This window comes from Schistocerca americana, chromosome 5 (genome assembly GCF_021461395.2).
Source record: "Schistocerca americana isolate TAMUIC-IGC-003095 chromosome 5, iqSchAmer2.1, whole genome shotgun sequence".
NCBI classification, from domain to species: domain Eukaryota; kingdom Metazoa; phylum Arthropoda; class Insecta; order Orthoptera; family Acrididae; genus Schistocerca; species Schistocerca americana.
The window spans coordinates 553,051,562-553,072,391 of NC_060123.1; the positions used below are offsets into that span (position 1 = coordinate 553,051,562).

The 20,830-nt window shown below is 44.7% G+C and overlaps 1 protein-coding gene across 1 annotated transcript in view; it reads left to right on the top strand.

Annotated features, from left to right (window-relative positions):
• Window positions 1-20,830, top strand: part of LOC124616523 (thyroid receptor-interacting protein 6-like) — a 535,347-nt gene that overhangs the window by 277,498 nt on the left and 237,019 nt on the right. The window contains exon 2 of the mRNA XM_047144838.1: window positions 12,498-13,260. Coding sequence (XP_047000794.1) covers window positions 12,548-13,260 — 713 coding nt within the window. The 5' untranslated portion in view covers window positions 12,498-12,547. The remainder of the gene's footprint in view (window positions 1-12,497; window positions 13,261-20,830) is intronic.

A 20,830-nucleotide genomic window follows, 5' to 3' on the forward strand; every position in this document is an offset into this window, starting at 1 on the left:
TGATCTTACTCTACGCTGATGATCGACATCGCACGAGATACCCTGATGATGCCCCTACCAAGTGAAACGCGTCGGTTTTGAACCAATAAACAGCATTCTGCAACGTAGGACTGTCTTTTAATATTAATTGTAATATTATGTCCGATCAGGCTATCGTAGTGGATACGGCAGCATGACAAATTAAAAAATGAATGTTTTTGCAGCGTCAGATATACGCCTTAGTTCCTCATAACGTTTGAAGTCGGCCTGGTACATATACTGACGATTAAAAACGCATTTAGTCGAAAATCTGGGGAACAGAAATAAGTCAGGCACACTCGGGACGTGTTTCTCATCGTTAAGCTCGACACACATGGCTTACGTTCCGGCTGGAGAAAATGCGTAAAAGAGCAAGTGCATCACACGCGACGAGGTCCTCGTTACGGTTTGCAGCTACAGCGATCTCTAGCGGCAGTTGTCGGCTGTATCTGGCTCGCTAATCACATAGTTTGTATATGAAAACTGACGCTTGTAAATTTCCTGGGTTAACTCTAGTAAAATGAACGTTTCCTCCCTTCCCCATACACTAGTTATGTTGTTATGTTTGCAATACACGTAAACAAAATTTTCAGTAGCCATTAACAAGTAATAAGGCAAAAAGAAGTTCTATGTGCAGTCACTAAGGACGCCATCTTACAAAAGTTCTACTACAGATAGTGCCATACAAGTTTAGTGTAACGAGAAAGTGAATAAAAAAAGTATTTTGATACAGCAGGACGTAAACCACATGCACTCAGTTCCGCAATTCGACACCTGTGTTCTCTACATTACAATGAACTTCGTAACAACACTGACATGTTACGATCTCGTGTGCCCGCATCTCGTTGTCGTGCGGTAGCGTTCTCGCTTCCCGCGCCCGGGTTCCCGGGTTCGATTCCCGGCGGGGTCAGGGATTTTCTCTGCCTCGTGATGCCTGGGTGTTGTGTGCTGTCCTTAGGTTAGTTAGGTTTAAGTAGTTCTAAGTTCTAGGGGACTTATGACCACAGCAGTTGAGTCCCATAGTGCTCAGAGCCATTTTTTGAACGATCTCGTGAAGGCTTTAAATGCTTCTGCGTTACTAAATCGACATTTAATTGTAACAAACCGTATCAAAAACAACGCTTTTTTTTAAATAAATCTTCAATGTACCGTTATCTCCAAATGGTTTTCTTTCGTAACATGCAAGATACATTAGGAAAACAATCAGATACAAAAATTCTTTAACCACCAGCACGTTTCCCGTAATTTTATTACAATAAATGGCACGAATAATGATGCGTTTTCGAAACTTCATCAGTGTGCTGGAGATTTGAAATAGAAGGCATGCATAGGACGTACGTTTAAAATTAATTCATTTATTTATCATTTTTTTGAGTCTTTAGTGTTCTGATCTGTCTTTGACCAATCTCTTTATCTCAGAGTAGCATTTGCATAAACGTCCTCAATTATTAGTTGGATATATTCCAATCTATGTCTTTCTCAACAGTTTTTCCCCTCTAAAACTCCTTCTAGTATCGTGGAATTTATTCCGTGATGTCTCAACAGATTTCCTATCATCCTGTTCTTTCTTCTTGTCAGTGTTTTCCATATATTTCTTTCGTCGCCGATTCTCCACAGAACCTCTTTCCTTGCCTTATCAGTCCATCTAATTTTCACAATTCTTCTGTAGCATCACATCTCAAATGATTCAATTCTCTTTTTTAGGTTTTCCCACAGTCCACGTTTCACTAGCTTACAAAACGATAATATAAAGGCCACCAAATATGGGATTCAACTGAAAACGACGAAATCAAATATGGCATCTCTTGAGATCTGCTTGTGACGTAGAAAGCGATTTGCCTTTACATTACCCATGTTCCTCTCCAAGAAACAGACTTCCACGTTACGGAATGCCGCGGAACGTGACGTCAAAAAACTCGACTAGCTCCTCGTACACGAGCGCTTCCTCGTCCCGTGTGAGGACGGCTTTGGCCGTCGTTTAATTGCGGCGAATTGGTTACCTACCGGGGAGACGTCGGGAGGGTGCTAAACGCACGGCACTGCACAGCGAGTGAGGGGCCGAGCGGCGCCGGCAAGCAGCTACAGCGGCTGCGGCTGCAGTGGCGGTTAATGAAACGCTCTTGAAGCGGCCGAGTTTTTTCCGCGAGTATTTTCCCCCTCCTTTTGTTGCCGTCGTTGTTTTTCCGTTTGTTTGCGAGATTGTCGAGCCCAGGAGCGGGCCGCCGAGCAACACTAATGGCGCGGCGCACCTGCTGATTAAAACACTGCCGGTAATGACCGCTGTCGGCACTCGCGCCCGCACAATACCTCGCCTGCCGGGCTGGCAGCGGGTGGCTAAGAGCGGGTGGCGAGCAGCGAGCGGCGACGCGCCGCCGCGCCCCGGAATTACACGTTAGCCTCGTCGCGCGACCTTGACTTAATAAGGAATCGCCGGCAGCCTACCCACTGACGCACGGGCCGCGCGCTACGACCGGCGTGCGCCGCGGAAACACTACCTCCGAAGCTGCCGTTGGGCTAGACCCATGCAGGACCTCCAGTAGGTGTGCCGTGGCTTCCACACTATCTGCTCAAAAGTATCCGGACGTGTATCAGTAAACATCAATATGGGACGGGTCTAACATTCTGCGTGGTGGAATTGACTAGTTTTGAACCAGGGACCTGTTGCTGGTAAGGAGACGCCAGACCACACGTGACATGTAGAGTTCAGAAGAGTTCAGTGAGACTAGCGATGATGTAATCAAATACTTAATGATTTCAGCGTCAGATCCACTGCACTCCCTGTAAAAGAATCTTAATACTAACTAAATTTAGTGGAAGGGGTTCAAGGCTTTCCTATTTTTAGTCAGCTGGTAAAATAACGTCGAAAGTTTACCATTGGAATTTTTATTCTACTCACAAAACATTGTTTATAAACTGTACTATTGATGAAAGGAAATATTTTAATACAAGATGATAAAAACCAACTGCGTTCAACAAAAATGTGAAAGAATATTCCCTGAATGGGTTTCTAAGTTCTATAATGGATCGAAGGATGACTTATTCCATATCACATCTATAATCTAGGATTAAATTAAGTTTTATAAAAGAGAAAACTATCAAAAATGGTCTACAGTGACCCTCAAGTATCTTTAATTACTTATTTAACTTGTAAATTACAGTGGCTGATGTGGCTTCTCAATAATTATATAACAGAAAAATCATCACATTTCAGATTTTAACTGCAAGTAGCAAATGTGAATACCACGAAGTTTACTTGACGATCGACACTAGTATTACGCAAAAAGGGGATGTAACAGATGAGACTTCTGCAGTTCTGACTGAAGCCTTATTTGCTCTTATGCAGCATCGTGTGCGTTCGTTACCTTGTCGGTGGTTAGGCAGCGTCAGGGGCGGCTGGTGGCGCAGCTCCACACACCTCGCCGTCTCGGTAGCAACTCTCTCGAACTTATCCTTACTACTGTTTACCGAAGTTGGTTTAAGAAAAAGTATCTGGTTGTTTTTTCAACTGACCAATCAGCGTCTCAATGTTAACCTTAAGCTCCGCCTACAAAAATTCTGTCTATCCAATGAGAAACGTTATACTTTTCGTGGTGGGGCAATGTTTTTAATGTTTGCATTGTAACAGAGACGTGTATAGTCTCACGCTAAAACGTGCCGCTGGTGTGGCCCCTTTAGTATTATCGTAAGATCTATACTGTTCTTCTGGAGGGCTCTATTTTTTAACATGGGCTGGAGGATGGGCCTCTTGGTGGTCGGCCGGCGTAGCGGGGTCCCATTGTCCCACTCTTATTGTAGGGCCTTCTAGCCTACACGGCTCTGCTCTCGGCTTCTGTTCTCGTTTCTTCCCTCGGAACTGCGTCTGTTTCACGGTGGGAAGGTATGACATGCATTTAGACGTACTTGTGTTAGTCTGTGGTATTCCATTTGCTCACTCGTTGATCGTATTACTTTGGTCACTTTAATGTCAGGATTTATTCGGAGCTATGTGTCATATTGCCGGATTTTCTATCATGTCAGGGTTTTCGTGGAAGGTGTTGGATTTGCCTGACACCTTACACGGGTCCAACCTTCGTTACTTTCACGTCTTGAGTTCCGCTGCGAACAGGCATCTAAATGTCTGTGGGTAAAAAGTAGCCTACTCTGCCCGAGAACCGAAACGAGGGAAGGAAATGACTTTGGACGCTCGGGTCTGGAGCGCAGCGACATTCTAACCCATTCCAAAGGCGTTCCATTGGGATAATGCCTGGACACTGAACGGGACAGTCCATTTAAGCAATGCTACTTTCTTCAAACCATTGCCTCACAGACGCTGCTTTATTTCAGGGTGCCTTGCCATACTGATACAAGAGCCATCGTCTCCGAACTGCTGTTCTACAAAGCGCAGTACACAATTCTGTAAAATATGTTCATATCCTTCTGCATATAACGTTTTCTTAAGCGCAACAAGAGGTCCACACTTTAACCGCGAAAAACGCCCCCTTATAGCAACACCACATCGTCCATATTTCACTGGTAGCACTATACGTGGTGACAGGTAATATTTTTTACACGTTTGCCAAACGTAAACCCATGCGTCGGATGCCACAGTGTATAGCGTGATCCATCATTCCAAATCATTCATTTCCACTAATTCACTGGCCAGTGGCTTGACACTGGCTCCAGAAATTTGTGACTTTTTAGGAGTTGCTCGACTATTGTACCCCAATATTTTTAACTAGCTACGCACAATCATTGTCCTAGTTGCGCTTTGGAATTCAAGAGCGATTCCTTCATCTGATTTCGTGCGATTTTTTTTCCCCGTACCTGCTCCGCAGTTATTCGCTGTTCCTTTTCCGCCAGTATACGATTCTGCTGGCTGAGGTTCATTTAGCTGTAGTTGTTCCTTCGCTTTTCCACTTCACAGTCAATCATCAACAGGTGAGTTGGGCAGCTTTAGAAGTTTAGAGATATCGCCGATGGATTTGTTACTCAAGTGACATCCAAAGGCTAGTCAATGTTCGGAGCCGCTGAACTCTCATGACCGACCGTTCCTGCCGTTGTTATTTCTCTACTGACAACACAATACTCCCTCTTCACCTTTTACACTGGCCGGTCCGCCTCCAGTGATATTTGGTGGTCAATTCAGCGTTACGTAATGGTGTCTGGCTATTTTTGGTCGGATAGTGTACTCATCGTTCGAAGTGACACAACTACGAAAAATCAATAGCTGAAAAAAAAAAAAAAATCGGTCAGTTTTTCTAATTACAGTTTTATCACTTTAAATTACGCAAAAAAGCGTGTGAGTAAGTTCAGTAAACGTAACTAATCGGATGGGTTCACAGCAGAAACGGCGAGGAAGGAAGCACATACATGTTATAAAAATGGGTCTATGTATGTGCGTAAGTACGTGCGTGTGTTTCACAACTCCTCCTCAACCAACGGACTTACTTCAACTAAACTTGATCAACATGTCACGTACTGTCAGGCAACATTCGCTGTAGGAGTAAGAACCAACCACGTGTCACAGCTCGGGAGACATACGCCATAAACAATGCGATCCGTGAAAAACTGCCGCATTATGTACGACGTTTAAATTTATTGCTCCTTTCCTACTAACTCTATTCGCAACGTATATCACAGACAGTATCCACATATGTCGGTAGATGTACCTACACAAATACACTACTGGCCATTAAAATTGCTACACCACGAAGATAACGTGCTACAGACGCGAAATTTAACCGACAGGAAGATGCTGTGATATGCAAATGATTAGCTTTTCAGAGCATTCACACAAGGTTGGCGCCGGTGGTGACCCATGTAACGTGCTGACATGAGGAAATTTTCCAACCGATTTCTCATACACAAACAGCAGTTGACCGGCGTTGCCTGGTGAAACTAAGTTGTCATGCCTCGTGTAAGGAGGAGAAATGCGTACCATCACCTTTCCGACTTTGATAAAAGTCGGATTGTCGCCTATCGCAATTGCGGTTTATCGTATCGCGAAACTGCTGCTCGCGTTGGTCGAGATCCAATGATTGTTAGCAGAATAAGGAATCGGTGGGTTCAGGAGGGTAATACGGAGCGCCGTGCTGGATCCCAACGGCCTCGTATCACTAGCAGTCGAGATGACAGGCGTCTTATCCGCATGGCTGTAACGGATCGTGCAGCCACGTATCGATCGCTGAGTCACAGATGGAGACGTTTACAAGACAACAACCATCTGCACGAACAGTTCGACGTTTGCAAAAGTATGAACTATCAGTTTGGAGACCATGGCTGCGGTTACCCTTGACGCTGCATCACAGACAGGAGCGCCTGCGATGGTGTACTCAACGACGAACCTGTGTGCACGAATGGTAAAACGTCATTTTTTCGGATGAATCCAGGTTCTGTTTACATTGGAAGCGTGTATACGTCATCGCCATACTGGCGTATCACCCGGCGTGATCGTATGAGGTGCCATTGGTTACACGTCTCGGTCAGCTCTTGTTCGCATTGACGGCACTTTGAACAGTGGACGTTACATTTCAGATGTGTTACGACCCGTGGCTATACCTTTCTTTCGATCCCTGCGAAAACCTACATTTCAGCAGGATAATGCACGACCGCATGTTGCAGGTCCTGTACGGGTCTTTCTGGATACAGAAAATGTTCGACTGATGTCCTGGCCAGCACATTCTCCAGATGTCTCATCAATTGGAAACGTCTGGTCAATGGTGGCCGAGCAACTGGCTCGTCACAATACGCCAGTCACTACTCTTGATGAATTGTGGTATCGTGTTGAAGCTGCATTGGCAGCTGTACCTGTACACGCCATCCAAGCTCTGTTTGACTCAGTGCGTAGGCGTATCAAGACCGTTATTACGGCCGGAGATGGTTGTTCTGGGTACTGATTTCTCAGGATCTATGCACCCAAATTGCGTGAAAATGTAATCGCATGTATGTAATATATTTGTCCAATGAATACCCTTTTATCACTGTATTTCTTCTTGGTGTAGCAATTTTAATGGCCCGTAGTGTATATCTATCATTCTACGATATGACGTCATAAATACTGAAATGCGTGAAAAATTGCCACATCATGCATGAAGTTTTTAAGACATTTATTCTTTACTATCAAGTCACTCCCCCAGCTGAGTCAACATAAACAAATCCTTGACACTTCAAAACGCTTTTGACAGTTTTCAACTGCGAAGCCGTCCGTATAAACATGAAGAGGCGTTGCCATAGAGACGTTTACAATATCGCTTTGTAGACACGTAAAGCAGCTGCGCTGCGCTTATACACTTGTGCGTTATACGTATTTCTCTGTACGACTGTTTCCAAATTTCAGAAGTGTTTTTAAGAATACATGGAAATGAAATTATTTCGATATTACACTACAAATAGAGTTCATTTATTTGTTTTCGTTTGTAATAGAATACTGTCAGTGCCGGGTTCGTCACCTAATATTAACTAGAAGAAATGGCAGGATTATAGTACTTGTTAAAACATCACTGGACTTATTATGTGGTGTTCGAGCGAGCCATTGAGTTTAAAAATGGTAGTGGAATAGTGTGATTGTAATAAATACAATAAACGTTTGAGAACTACCTTTCATATAACTTTCAGTATGGATGTGTATAATATCTTTAGCAAGCTGATAGCCATGGGTTATCGAAAGAGTAATTATTCAGCCTCATTACACTGATGAGACCGGCGGTCGAGCTAAAACTATGACGTTGTTGGATCTGGAAAATGTAGTAGCGGATCGTCTGAATACTTTTCATAATGTAAAAGACCACAGAAGTAGATAGTTTGCTGTGCACTTTAATTGTTACGATATAAGACAATCGAATTCTACATCTCCGGTTATTCACATGGTGAAAATAGATGAATTACATTACATTCAAGTAAAAATTTCTGAGATCCGGCCATGTCGCTCTCGACATTGTCAGCTACATTATTTTGTGCTGCATTATGCAGGGCGATTCACGAAGATACGCAAATATTTTAATATGTTATTCTACAAGTAAAACTAATGAAAAAAATTCGTATAAACATAGATCCGCAAATGTTCAGTTACGGAGTTAGGGCTAATAAAAGATTTTGCCTGAAATTTAGCAACTTCGCTAATGTGAAGCCATCGCAGAACTGTACCAGGTAAAACTAAGGCACGATTTCCATTTAATATCCATTTATTTTGGCGTTATTGATCTGGTGAATGTAATAAAACGTGTCTGCAGTACATTTCGATAACATCCAGAGAAGCAAAGAAGTAATCTCCTTATGTAAGTTGTAAGTCTATAGTAAACTGTGCCTCTTCAGTAAATAAAATGTATTTGTGTAACTGCCGATTAGTATTTAACCAGTTGCACAACTCCAAGCAAAGGGCAAGATTTACCAGATGTAAAAGATCCACTTTTTGTTTATGGTAAGGATACAGATTGTAGTACGTCAGTGAACGCCATACTTTCGGTTGTGAAATGGCTAATCGTTGAGAGATACATCGTGTACTGGTACCCGGGCTATGTTGAACAGCATCTGTAATATCCTCATCATCGTCTTCACGTATCGAGCACTCGTACTTATTATGAACGCTAGGTGGAAAACCTCTCTCCCGTAACGTTCCAAATGCTCCACTAATGGTTCATGTATTCAGAATCCTCCGACTTGGATAAAGTACGCGATGTTCGTTAACTGCAGCCATAGCATTACTGTCACATTTGCCATAGATAAACACCATATCGGCGTATTCCTCTGTCGTAAATTTGGAAGGCATCCCTATTTCATAAATAATCTACAAACTACAACAGTTACTATGTGGTTGCACTTAAATACACTGTTGTTACTATGTTATTTCACTGAACAATACAGAAAATAACTCGTTTCAAGGCTAGGAAACGACTCAAACAACTCAGTAACGGTTGCCAACAGTGACATAAATGTTTCTATATTCTTAGTGGAAAGTAAACAAATTTATTTATATAATAATCTTTGCTTCCATGAATGTTCTGGAAAACTACAGCAGATACATGTCCGGGATATGTTTTATTAGATTCACCAGATCTATGACAACAAAATAAATGTACATAAAGCTTTACTTTAACCTCGTACAGTTTTTCGGTGGCTTCATATTAGCGAAGTTGCTAAATTGTAGGAAAAATCTTTTAGTAGCCCTTACTCCACAACTAAACATTTGCTGACCTATGTTTATATTAACTTTTTTCTTTAGTTTTACTTGTAGAATAACATATTAAAATATTTGCATATCTTCGTGACTCACCCTGTATATCAGCGAGACCAATACCCCCTAAATTACTGCTGACCTAGCATTGATCAACTCTTATTCCACTCTTTAGTCTGTAACGAAAGAAGAATCACGTTCTCGGAAACGTGGAAAAAAGATAGCGAGTCGATAACTGAAACGAGACCTTAGATAATCTGTAGCGCAGCGCTCGCTGGAGCATCAGACATAAATCAGTCCTCTCTGCTGTTTGCAACGCGTAGAAAAGTAGTCTTCATTTCATCGGGGAAGATCCTCAGAAAAAGGTGAGACGGTGATGCGGTCAACAAAGCTCCGTGGGATACAGTTCTAGCATTCGTTTCTCTGCTCCGTAGCGGATTGCCTTGACCTTTCGAGCGTGACACGTGTATATTCTATAATGGAAAATACGTCGACGTTATGCAACTGAGCCGTCTTTCTGTATTCGCCATCTAATAGCGTACCTGCGCATATACTGCAGCGTCACTCGCCCTCTGTGAGATATCATTGAACGTAACGTGCGAGAACAAGCGTTCTCCACTGCACACTGTAAATACACCACTTACAGAATGTAACAAAATGATTTCGAGGGATTGAAGAGAGTTCCTTGAGGAACAAATTGAGGTCAGGAAAGCTTGACCGAAAACGTCATCGAAAGACGCTACAGGGAGTTTGCGTAGGGGGATACGCCTGCCTCTAGACCGCCCTCCAAACGCGAGGTTCAGCGCTGAATCTTGAATCGTTGGCGAAATAAGTGTGGTGGTACACCTTGCACTACTCATCTTGTGTACAGAAATGTACTTAATTATAATAAGAAGAAGCTCGTCAAATTTTATCCTTTGGAAAGAGTAATGAAATGGCGAATACATGCGGCAACGGAACTATTCACAGAACTAACAGTTATTTTACGAGAAATATATAATTTACTTTCTGAAATAAAATAAATATCGTATTCAATGACTGGCTGAGAGTCTCTCAAGAGGGATGTTCGTGCGCCTGGTGCAAGTCTTCTAGCTGGACGCCATTTTGGCGACGTTCATGCTTCTAATCTACGTAGCAATCCAACGGGAGAAAGGGGACCTATAGTTTAACGTAAAATCTGAACCACGTGACGTCCCTGCCTCATCTTCACATAATCGAGATACGAAAGCTAGGGCAAAGGCAGACTGAAAAATTTCGTCTCGCCGGGATTCGACCCAGTGTCCATTCGGCTTCCTGGCATGCACTCTCCGAACCTCCCGTTCTAATCCGTTCTTACAGTCTCCAATAATGCCTCCGCTATAATTGTTTTCCCTGTTAAGTTCTTTTAGTGCTTATTATTTTAGCTCATTTTTAATGTCCAAGTGTTTTTAAACATTATTAATGAGCAAACACTTCTTACTGAGAAAACTTAACGGTGTCATATTAAAACTAAAATCCTTCTTCTTTCTGGATTGACAGTTTTATAATAAAATGAAATAGAATTGGTATTATTCCTAGAAAGAAAAGATGTTCTTCTGTTCCATTAGGGGAAGGTACTCCATTTGCATCGTGTAAAAATTTAAAACATAGATAATGGAAAAGTGTGATATTATAGACAGAAATTATATGCAGTAGATTGAAATATTAAAAAGATAAATAAAACAATAAACTGTAAAACAGTAACTGCTTCCATCACAGCAAAGTCCTTAAGATCGTTGAACTTTTCACCTGAGTCCTATTTTTGGAAATTTGCGCACTTTTCTTTATTATTTCTGGTCTTATCCAGCATAAGATGTTTTATATCGAAAAATATTCAGTATTTTTTTTAAGAGATAGTCGTGTGACCTAAATCCCGTTGGTTTCATTCATTTTGCGTTTGGAAATGGTATCTCGTCTGACTGCAGGAAAGGTGCTAGTTTAATAGCGATTAGGGCACGTTCTATTGACGCAAGTGATTTTTTTTGTCTGTTGTAGTGCCTTATTACGTCGAGACTTTTGTGTACAAACCTGTCTTCTTCAGTACCTGTTAAATTATTAGTTAGGGAACATATTGGTGAATAATCAAAATGAATACGGTACCTGTTTTTCTGTTAAACGCGAAATACCAGGTAGATTTCACTATAGATGGTAGCTCATGATCGTCGAAGTTTTCTAAATTGACAGCCGATCAAATTTTGGGTATTTATTTTTCTTTTATGTTACTGTCCTTACCGTCCTTCTGGTTGATGTATACTTCTTTCATGTGCTCCTTTTCTTTTCTGGAGTTGTTAGCTGAATGTAGCTACACTCTGTTAAAATATTTGAAGTGAAAACCTTTCTTGGGTATATGTCGAACATTGTTAATGCTGCCTGGAACTATTCGTCGAGCAAGTATGGCGTTAACCTTTGACCATCAATTTTATTTCAAAAACGTTGGTGTATGGTTATTTTAATTAATGTGTTAGTCAGAAGTAAGAATATGATAAAAATAATTCCGGTCATTTTGTTTTACAAGCAGGGTGGGGCGGGGGAGTATGACACAAAGAATTACTCATAAGAATCTCTTGGGTTTCAGAAGACCACTGCGCAAAACCTAATTAGATATTTTGGTAGGAGACACACATCAGTGGGCAGAGAATCTCTCCAATCTTGTAGCTCATACTAGAGGTGCTCAATATGGGCTACGTTTGTGATGTGGCTAGTACTAGTTCGTGAATGCAAGTCGTTGACGCGATGTATTTGAAAAGGCGTATAGTCAGCCCGCTTTACGAATCTGGTAATGTGGTTGCCTGTATGCAGCTGCGAAGCAATCACTTGTGACAATACGGTGACGAGGGTTAACAATGGAACTCAAGGAAGGTTCAAATGGCTCTGAGCACTATGCGACTTAACTTCTGAGGTCATCAGTCGCCTAGAACTTAGAACTAATTAAACCTAACTAACCTAAAGACATCACACACATCCATGCCCGAGGCAGGATTCGAACCTGCGACCGTAGCGGTCGCTCGGTTCCAGACTAGCGCCTAGAACCGCTCGGCCATCCCGGCCGGCGAACTCAAGGAAGGCACCAGCTACATGTGCAATCTATAATTATAAGAATTCTGCTAACCAGTAGCTGGCTTCCCTTTACCAGTGGGACACTGATACATAGCGATAATCTATGGTGAGACACATTCATCCCGTTGGTAGTCTGAGGGTTAAACTGTTTGGTGTCTTTTTCCACACATGTCTCGTTCGTGACATCCACCAAGCCTGACGATCTTTGAAACAGAGTATTGTATTACAGCGGCCGCGTGTTGTTCGTGTGTTGCAGAACTGTGCGCGGCAGCAGCCCCGCACACCGGCAAGCTGGCCACGGCAGCCATGAACCCGCATTACCACGCTTACACGGAGCTGGCGAGTCCGCACTCGCCGCCTCCGGACAACAGCTCCTACCACCCGCACCACCACCACCACCATCACCACCACCACCCGCACCCGCCGCACCCTGCGGCCGGGCCCGGGGGTGGGCCTCCCGGAGGCGGCGGCGGGGGCGGCGGCCCGGGGGGTCCTGTCAGCAACGGCCACGTGCTGGGCGCGGGCGGCCCGGGACCGGGGGACCACCACGGCTTCGGGCCCGGCCCGGGCAGCGGGGGCGGCGGCGGCGGTGGCGGCGGGGGCGGACCCGGCGGGCCCGGCGGCGGCCCGCAGCAGATGCACCCGCACCACCAGCACCACCTCAACAACGCCAACAACAACAATAACAACAGCGGCAACGCCAACAACAACAACCCCGCAGCGACGACGGTGGGCGGCGGCGGGCCCGGCGGTGGTCCCGCCAGCAGCGCGGGGCCCAACCCCAACAACAACGGCGGGCCCGCCAACAACAACAACAACAACAACTGCACGGGCGGCACGGTGAAGGTGTGCGCCGGCTGCGGCGGCAAGATCGTGGAGCGCTTCCTGCTGCACGCGCTCGACCGCTATTGGCACAACGGCTGCCTCAAGTGCTCCTGCTGCGGCGCCATGCTCGCAGACATCGGCGGCTCCTGCTTCACCAAGGCCAACATGATCCTCTGCAAGACAGACTACATCAGGTCAGTCTCCTCACGTCTCTCCACTCTCTGGGGCAGGGGTGGGCAAATAGCGGGCCGCGGGCCGCATACGCCTATCTAATATCCCTCTAAGACAGTCATATTTTTATTAAACCATTTTCATCGTTTCTGAAATGCGAAGTTAATTAATCCATGCAATGACTTTAAAAGCTCCGGCCATCCGCTAACCTCTGCTTCTACAAAGCGGTACCCGAGCAAAACCATCGCCCACCCCTGCTATAGTCCAAACTTAACGCGCCACAACATACCATGCAGTTATTAATGAAATAAGATCCTCTGTACTGATAAAAGTTTGCCAGACGTGATAAAAACTGTTGAAGGTCCTGGGCGCTACTTCGCACGGTGCTTTTATAAATTATCACTATTTCGATGGATCTCTTGTTTGAAATAAACAGGCGATGTTTTTGACCATTGATGGATGGTGCTAAATTCCATAGCGAATTACCACTCCGTCTACAGGCCACAAGTGGCTCATCGGGACCATCCGACCACCGGTCATCCTCAGAGGAGGATGCGGATAGGAGGGGCATGGGGTCAGCACACTACTCTCCCGGTCGTTATGATGGTATTCTTGACCGAAGCCGCTACTATTAGGTCGAGTAGCTCCTCAATTGGCATCACGAGGCTGAATGCACCCCGAAAATGGCAACAGCGCATCGCGGCCAGGATGGTCACCCATCCAAGTGCCGACCACACCCGACAGCGCTTAACTTCGGTGATGTCACGGGAACCGGTGTATCCACTGCGGCAAGGCCATTGTCTCATAGCGAATTAGGTAATGTGCCAACATGGAGCAGTGGTATTTGGCATTACCATCTGATGCTCGTTATGACAACGTTTCCTCTTTAGGAAAATTCCTACAAGTCAGCAGGCCTTTTACACGATCTATCAACAATCAACAGTATCGAGGCTTTAAATGTGTCATTTGTATACGACGAATGAAGTACTCGTAAACGTCTGTGATTTTTGTAAACGGCCTTGCCGTAGTGGTAACACTCGATCACCGAAGTTAAGCGCTGTCGGGTTGGGCTAGCACTTGGATGGGTGACCGTCCGGTCTGCCGAGCGCATGTTGGCAAGCGGGATGCAATCAGCCCTTGTGAGGTAATCTGAGGAACTACTTGATTGAGAAGTAGCGGCTCCGGTCTCGTAAACTGACATACGGCCGGGAGAGCGGTGTGCTGAGCACATGCCCCTTCATATCCGCATCCAGTGACGCCTGTGGGCTGCGGATGACACGGCGGCCGGTCGGTACCGTTGGGGCTTCCAAGGCCTGTTGGGACGGATTTAATTTAAGTCTGTGATTTTGAATCTGCTTTTGTTTTGTAAGGCGCGTGATCTCAGCATTTAAGTTCAAACTACTTGTAAGGCATAACGGAGTTCCGCGTCGCTCATCAGCAACTACTATTGAAACATAGAGTTCTGCAGGAATTGTGAAAATTTTAGCGACTTTGACAACTCCTTTTCTCCATTTTTAAAAAATAGTTTCCACTGCTTCAGTCACTTTTAACTAATACGTACCAGCACGACGTTCGCAGCACGCTGCCGTTATCAGGTACATTACAATTACATCTACATTACATTAATCTGCGGTTTATTTGGCAAATTGCGGTTGTGTAACGAAATATAATCGTTTATGCTGGCTCACGGAGTACAGAAATAAACATAACACAGTTACATAACGCTTTCACATTAGGGGTTTCATTTACTTTCTTCAGCACTTGATTCAGTAACACCCGATAGCATATAATACAGAGCGAGTGAGCTCCAACTTTCAGGAGAGCCATCCGCAGATCAAGTAGCGAACTATTGGCTCGAAAACTATTTTATTCTCGGAGTTAGTGTTGGAGTGCAATAGAAATACACATTCTAGGAGAAACCTTCACAAGAAATTTCTGAGTCTCGTAAATAGGGCCAAACGAAAGCGACAAGTTACTCGATATGGAAACAGCTGTTCTATAAAAATAACAGCATGCTTAGGTGTGGTGAGAACAACTCATTACATTATCGCCTTAGGCTCTCTGGAAAATCTTCATAATATTATATTTATCATATTTTTGTCATAATAACCAGGAGTGGCCAGTCTTCAGAAATTGCGACTACGATCCTCCAGAAAGGAAACACGATAAAATTCAGTTAAAAAAACAGTATGGACGGCGTTTAAACATAAAAACATGCAGTGAAAACTCAAACTTTTACACCAAACACCGTTTTTCCTGTTGCATAGTACACTCGGACAACTGATACTAATGTGTAATGTGAGAAAAAAACGGCTGAAATTTAAAAGGAAACTGAGGAGCTGCCCTTAAAATCAACCCAAGCGTTAAACCAGAAAAAAAGAAGCGGGCGATAGTACGAAATTAAATGCGTCGTGCCTTCGCTGCCGCGATTTCTAACATCAAATATCGAACGGACTGTTCCGTATCTTCCACACTGCAGACGAAAAAAACTGAGATGACGTTTATTATTCACTTGTTAATAGGCGAATCTCCTTCTTAGTGTATCAGATAAAATTTTGCAACTAAGCTACATACCTTGAGTGTGATACGCACGTTTCTTTTATTTTGAAGCATTGTCAGTGAGAATTATTCTTCACATCAGTTGCACGGCGGGACTTTTCATCGTATTACAAATTATATGTATTTGCTTGCACGCTACAAATTTGCCGTTGACAGTTTACAAGTTTTAACAGGAGCTATTGGACTGTTTATGATACAAAATACGTTCCACCGTAGCAAAGATGTGAATAAGATGCAGATCTGAGCCGCTACTGATGATGATTTTCAAATAGGACAAGTGAGCCACGTGGAAATATGAAGGGGGGGACAGATTTTTTTAAAATTCCTATACAGTGGTGCAGGGTTCCGGGTATCACACCCTGCAGCCAGTCAGCCTGCCGAGGTCCTCTTTACGAGTAATCTAGGTAGAAGAATTGTAATGATTCATATAACCTTAATAACAGCTTATTTTCTAAACGCTGCAATAGCGTGGCGGCCAAGTTGTGTCAATTCCGTGCTGAAGGGTATAGGTTCGAGTCCCATTGGGGGGGGGGGGGGGGAAGGGTACTTTTTAAATCTTTATTGAAATGTTTGTGAGTTCTGACGATACTTTATGCGACACAATATTTGTGAATAGTTCTGGAAGAGCTACATGCACAACGAAAGCTATTCTACCGAAATGTACTCCATAATGACAGCCAGGTGACGCTTATTTTTATCGCCAATAAAAAATATTTAAAATATGCTTCAGAACACACCTGAACTGTTTCGGAATAAACATGAATTTGCTAGAGAAGAGGATGAAATCCAAATCCATTCAATTGTTCATGGATTCTGTTTGCACCAGCTTCTAGTTATATGATAAGAGCTGTCTGGTAAGGCTCAGGGTTACGTAAAACTATTTTTCGTCGATTATTCTCAAACGAGGACCATCACTGTGAGTGGCTGCAGGGCATTATACAGAGGTCCCCAGCCTACTTCATAGAATAGGTGGCTTCAAAAAGAAAACCCCACCCCACAGGAACTCTCTTTGTTTGTCACAAATATTCACCAGAGATGGTAAAAAGATAATGAAATTCAAGTTCGCTGCTGATGTTGATTTCCATTTTGCATTCCTTCTGTGGATCTGTTCAATAACTTTTAGTCACATACCCTGAGGCTTCACAACACACGATTTGTGCATCATTTCGAAACCAGTAGAGACAGCTCTATATCGTCTCGTAATATTCCATCGTTCTCATTGTATTGATTTTTCAATGTGTAGAAGTCCGCCCCTGGTAGCTGAGTGGTCAGCGCGACCGAATGTCATACACAACGGGCCGGGTTCGATTTCCTGCTGGGTCGGAGATTTTCTCCGCTCAGGGACTGGAAGTTAAGTTGTCATCATCATCATCATCATCATCATCATCATCATCATTTCTGTCCCTTTCCTTCAAAATAGACATCATGATGCCCAGGGGGACACAGACATGATTAACACTACGAGTGATGAAGAAGAAACAGATACAGACCAGGGCACCAACACAGATATTGAAGCGTCCAGCGCGGATGATCCATAGTGTCAACCAACACCATTTCAAAGATTCAAAGAACAGTCTGGAACAAATGACAAGAGGTGCACAAGACACACACAATCATAAAAAAGGATTGCTCCTTATATGTAAATATGTAAATAGATAACAGTACCTCCATGTCTAATAAGTTTTTAAAGCTAGGTACCTCTTCAAGGGACCTACGCCTTCCGTTAAGAGGCAGCGCACAGTCTGGATGGAAGGATCTTAATTGTGGTCCCTCTCTTTTGACCCCAACCCGACGGATGGGTTGATCGGGGAAAACCACCGTTCAGGTCGTGTTGTCGGTGGGGCGGGGAGGTGCTTGCGCCTGATGTACTCTACTAGGAGCCTTGTAGGCTCAACACAAACCATTAGCGTCATTACGTTTATTACTTTTACCATAAACACCCTTCCACTAGCAACTTTGAGCCAAGCACAAAAGCAGTTACCTCTCTATTGTATATCGTAAATAGTTTATCAGGCTGGATATGGAGGTCTTAGTCTCAGTTCTAGCTTTAACGTACCCTAATCTCTCCCAGTTACGTTAGCTTTTAGGATGGCAGATGCTAAAGGCATGGTGAGCGATGGCCAGCGTCTTGAGGGTCATTCCAAGAACCGGGGTTCAAATGGCTCTGAGCACTATGGGACTTAACATCTGTGGTCATCAGTCCCCTAGAACTTAGAACTACTTGAACCTAACTAACCTAAGGACTTCACAAACATCCATGCCCGAGGCAGGATTCTAACCTGCGATTGTAGCAGTCGCGCGGTTCCGAACTGAGCGCCTAGAACCGCTAGACCACCGCGGCCGGGAAGAACCGGGCCGGCCGGTGTGGCCAAGCGGTTCTAGGCGCGTCAGTCTGGAACCGCGAGACCGCTACGGTCGCAGGTTCGAATCCTGCCTCGGGCATGGATGTGTGTGATGTCCTTTGGTTAGTTAGGTTTAAGTAGTTCTAAGTTCTAGGGGACTGATGACCTCAGATGTTAAGTCCCATAGTGCTCAGAGCCATTTGAACCATTTGAACCAAGACCCGGACCGCCGCCCACAACCAGGTGACGGGCAATATTATACCTATCTCTTCTCTATTCAATTCTCTTCCTTCCTTCCTTCTTTCTAAATAAATATATAATTTCGTTTTGTTGATTAATATCTCATTTGATTTTGTATTAGTTATAAGTTTTTATAAAACTGCACAAAAAAGATGTCAAATGGATGTAAACAAATACAGCCCGCCTCCATGTGGCGGGACACGGGCAACGGTGTGGGTGGGGACGGGAGCCGGGGTGGTGTTACTTTCAGTCACACCGGATCCCGGACCCAGTCACAGCGGCTATGTGGCAACATACGACCCACCACAAGAAATTAGACGGTGGGTCATAAAAATAAGCAGCTAGAGGAAAAAAGTGTCCGTATCATCATTTCATCTCCATCGACACGCAAGTCGCCGAAGTGGCGTCAACTCGAAAGACTTGCACCAGGCGAACGGTCTACCCGACGGGAGGCCCTAGGCACACGGCATTTACAATTTAATCTGTAGAAATGCTTTGCCAAATCCTAAACTCTGAGTTGGCAGAGACGTTGACAATTAGTCGTAAAAGTGCCGCTACCTTTGCGTCGCCAGGCGCAGCTATAGAATTCTCCAGTGACACGAGTACCTTGTACCTTGCTTGCCACCAGAGTAGTTGGTAAGAGGCGCAGGAGAGGGGGGTGGGGGAGGGGGGTGGAAGCGGACGAGGAGAGCGTCGAATCAGGCGTAATTGGCATCAGCCGAGTGGCGTCTCGATGACGCTAATACCTCCACCGCGGAGCACCCCCTTCCGTAGCCGCTACCCGCTACGCCCTACCCCCGTCCCAGCACCGCCGAGGCCCACCGCTGACGAGGCGAGAATTAAACGGAGAGCTCATTGTGCGCCGGGCGAGGCGGCTCGTACTCGGAGATTCCACACAATAAATCGATCTCTTAATGCGGAGCCGAAGCATTTAATTAAACTGTCCGGGTGCCGGGAAGAAGGGAGGTCCGCCCGCGCCGGGGCCAGCACCAATATTATGCGACGGCGGCAGCCTGGTGGAGTGGAGCCGGGGCGATTCGGCGCGCACGGCCGCCGCCGGCTGGACCACTCCAAACAGAGTTCGCCGCGGCGGGCTGCGGATACGTCACGCAGTCAGGAGTCTCACGAACCAATTAACGGACGCATCCTGGGGCAAAAAAGCGGCCCACCTCCGGACTGTGTTCTTGGTCGCGCTGGTGCTGTCAGACTGTTACCGGAGGAAAATCCTTGTCTTTAAAAATTAAATGTCGCGTGCTATTGCTGGCTGAGGTATCCCACGGGTTAGGTTCAGCTGCCCGGCGGAATTGGCGTCCTTTCTGGCAGAAAACCCAAAGAGATTCTGGTCATCCATAGAGCACACCAGTGGCAAGACGCAATCAGTACCTTCACTACGCGATAACAACCGTGAAGTCACTGATGACAGTGCCACTAAAGCGGAGTTATTAAAGACGGTTTTCCGAAACTCCCTTACCAAAGAAGACGAAGTAACAATTCCTGAATTCCAATCAAGACAACTACCAAGATGAGTAACATAGAAGTACATATCCTCGGAGTAACGAAGCAGCTTAAATCACTTAATAAAGGCAAGGCCTCCGGTCCAGATTGTATGCCAGTCAGGTTCCTCTCAGAGTATGCTGATAAAATAGCTCCATATTTAGCAATTATATAAAACTACTCGGCCCGCATCTCGTGGTCGTGCGGTAGCGTTCTCGCTTCCCACGCCCGGGTTCCCGGGTTCGATTCCCGGCGGGGTCAGAGATTTTCTCTGCCTCGTGATGGCTGGGTGTTGTGTGATGTCCTTAAGTTAGTTAGGTTTAAGTAGTTCTAAGTTCTAGGGAACTGATGACCATAGCTGTTAAGTCCCATAGTGCTCAGAGCCATTTTTTTTAAAACTACTCGCTCACAAAAAGATCCGTACCTGAAGACTGGAAAATTGCTTAAGTCACACCAATACCCAAAAAGCGAAGTAGGAGTAATCCGCTGAATTACAGGCCTATATCACTAACGTCGATTTGCAGTAGGGTTTTGAATCATATACTGTATTCGAACATTATGAAGCACCTCGAAGAAAACGATTTATTGAGACATAGTCAGCACGGATTCAGAAAATATCGTTCTTGTGAAATACAACTAGCTCTTTATACTCACGAAGAAATAAGTGCTATCGACAGGGGATGTCAAATTGATCCCATATTTTTAGATTTCCAGAAGGCTTTCGACACCGTTCCTCACAAGAACCTTCTAACCAAACTGTGTGCCTACGGAGTATCGCCTCCCTTGTGCGACTGGATTCGTGGTTTCCTATCAGAAAGGTCACAGTTCGTAGTAATAGACGGAAAGTCATCGAGTAAAACGGAAGTAATATCCGGCGTTCGCCAAGGAAGTGTTACGGACCCTCTATTGTTCCTGATTTATATTAACGACATAGGAGACTATCTGAGTAGCAGTCTTA